Genomic DNA, 2,500 nt, shown 5'->3' on the forward strand with positions numbered 1-2,500 from the left:
TTCAGCTTTCTTCGCCTATTTTTTTGTTAAATTTTCCCCTTAGTCTCCATAGGGTAGTGGCACTTGCATAGGGTTTGGAGAATACGTTCCCTCATTCCCAAAGGGTTTTGGGTTTTCGTATCCGGCAGGTGCCCAGTGTACTTTCCCTTTAACAAGTTTTTAGGAGGTCAGTACCATTAAGTATGCTTACGTATTGTTATGCTAGAGCGGCGTTTGTATGCATATGGTAAGCAAAATAAACCGGCTTGTGGCGCTTGCTGTCCTACATGCCCATGTATCTACACAGTTGTGTTGTGATTGAGTTAGTCGTGTTGTGTCTGATTGGATAGTGGAGTCAAAATAGGTCTGTTTTACATGGTGGAAGGCAATCTCGTACCCAGATTCCCCGAGGATTCTGGGTACAAAATTGGGTGGAAGAAGGATCCTGGGTTGAAGGTCGATCGTCCTAACGGCGTGTTAAGTGCTATTGTGTTCTTTACTCAAATAGTCTCTTCACTTACTTCACTTACTTCCACAATCTAAACGATCCGACCATTCAAAATGGCCAAAACTGTGTCAAAACCCTAGAAGACCACAAGGTTCTGACGATGTCTTACCCACGTGACTTCGGTCCCGCCACACGCAATTATATTAATTCAAGTCTATAAATAGCCCTTATGCGTGATGACGTTTCACCACCAAGCCTCGAATTCGAAATCAAACTGGTCAGTCTTAGCTTGAGCTGCATCCCCAAAAAGCAAGCTATTAAAGAAAAGCCATGTGCCAACAGCATTGCATATCCAGATGATGGAAACAATTTTGTGCAAACGAGGCTTGCTGGTGAATTTTTGAGCATATATGCCGGCATCATGCATAAGGTCTATTGCTCGTTGTATGATCTTCCTCCTTCCATGTAAGCACTGTCTTAGTCAGACTCGGACTCTGCAAAAAAAAATCTTTTTCTTTTCTTTTTTTTTTTAAAGATCTGAAAATGTTACCAGTATATCATTTCAATTTTTATCGTTCCTTCTATTATTGTACCGCATCCATTAAGTCCGTTAAATTCCTTGTCTTAAGTACTGTACCATATTACACGCCATTGTAACGTTTCTGTGTCATTTATTGAAAAACCCGGATAAAAGGGCAGTGCCTCTCGAAATATTAGCTTTATATAATACATTCATTCACCGCTATATCAGCCTTGCTCTTTTTATCTCTTATAATATTTATATTGCCGATAAGATACTTCACCAGGATCCGGTGCTTCTGTTTTGCTTTGCTGGTCCTTGCTTAAAAAATTGAAGCCAAGTTTTTTAAGTGGTACTATGATAAAAAAAAATCACTTCCTTTTTTTTCGTGTACAGATTTTGAAAGTGCGTTTACTTAAAGTGGTATACTATGGCCAAAAAGTCGAATCTTTTTCTTTACATTTCAAAACTATGTTAACTAAGCATTAAGTGACGTAAGTCTTGAAATGATCAATCATGTGGAGAATCCAATTGTGTTTGCGATGACATGAGCATGTACATGGTAAGTTTCTAAGGTCCATTAGGTCCATTTGCAAAAGTGTTAGGAATGATCCTCTTGCTTGAACAGGGAATAGGACGGGCTGTTTTTGGCTGCTGGTGATCGACTTTTGTTCTTCGTGCGTTGTGAATAATCTTTGTCCTACCTATCTTACTGAATTAGTGCCTTTCTCATTTAGTGAAAGAACAAATTATTCTTTAATTAAATTAAGAAATGCTTCAAACTATTCCATTTTTCAAGTCGTACCGAGCTCTTTTAAAGATCTTTTTCCCCCTCCACTACTAAATTGTGGAATGATATCAGTTTAGACATACGTTACCTCAATTCTATTGGCTCTTTAAAAGGAGCTTTACCATTTAATGTACCGGGGTAATGTACCTTGTATTAATATAGTCTTTACAATTTTGCTTATTGACAGGAAAAATGCATATATTCACACTCGACTGCGTTTACATGCTTATCCCCCCCCCCCCCCCCTCAACTAGTATCTTTTTAAAATAGGGTGTAGAGAATCTCCAGTGTGTTTATGTGGCTTTCAATTTCGAAGCGAGCCCTCTCGATGAGCACTGTTAGTCTTAGGGCCAAGTTAAATTTGCCAATAAATATGTTTAAGTATATATATTTCCCTCAGGGTCTAGAATATTATCTTTTCGCCAATACAAGTACTGATAGCCTTATGCTAATTTTCCCAATTTTGAGTTGCCACGAACATGCCAACGTTTTCGAATGTAGTTCGTTTCCTACCTTTGTTCTGGCCTCTTTTGATTTGTATAACAATCTTGACCCCATATATCATAGCAGTATCTCTGGGACATGTTTATCCATTTTTACCGACCATCAGCAAAGCGGCAGCCTATCAACCTCAGAATTCCATCTTTGGCCTTCTAATGGCGTCTGTTGCATTATGTGGCTCGCTGACTCTGTTTTGTAGGTATATTCAACTGGACGGTATTCAAGACTACTCAGTCGACGAGAGTATTTTACGAAGAGTGCG

At 39.0% G+C, this 2,500-nt stretch overlaps 2 protein-coding genes across 2 annotated transcripts in view; both read left to right on the forward strand.

Moving 5' to 3' along the window:
• LOC138015452 (DNA damage-regulated autophagy modulator protein 1-like) overlaps window positions 1-345 on the forward strand; it is a 9,355-nt gene extending 9,010 nt beyond the window's left edge. The window contains exon 2 of the mRNA XM_068862522.1: window positions 1-345. This exon is cut by the window's left edge and continues 663 nt beyond it. The gene's annotated coding sequence lies outside the window, so the exon portion shown is untranslated.
• A 1,855-nt stretch (window positions 346-2,200) lies between these two features.
• Window positions 2,201-2,500, forward strand: part of LOC138015449 (DNA damage-regulated autophagy modulator protein 1-like) — a 10,904-nt gene continuing 10,604 nt past the window's right edge. Inside the window, exon 1 of the mRNA XM_068862518.1 lies at window positions 2,201-2,500. This exon is cut by the window's right edge and continues 88 nt beyond it. Coding sequence (XP_068718619.1) covers window positions 2,217-2,500 — 284 coding nt within the window. The 5' untranslated portion in view covers window positions 2,201-2,216.

The sequence above is a fragment of the Montipora capricornis genome, chromosome 9 (assembly GCF_036669925.1).
Source record: "Montipora capricornis isolate CH-2021 chromosome 9, ASM3666992v2, whole genome shotgun sequence".
In the NCBI taxonomy this organism is placed as follows: domain Eukaryota; kingdom Metazoa; phylum Cnidaria; class Anthozoa; order Scleractinia; family Acroporidae; genus Montipora; species Montipora capricornis.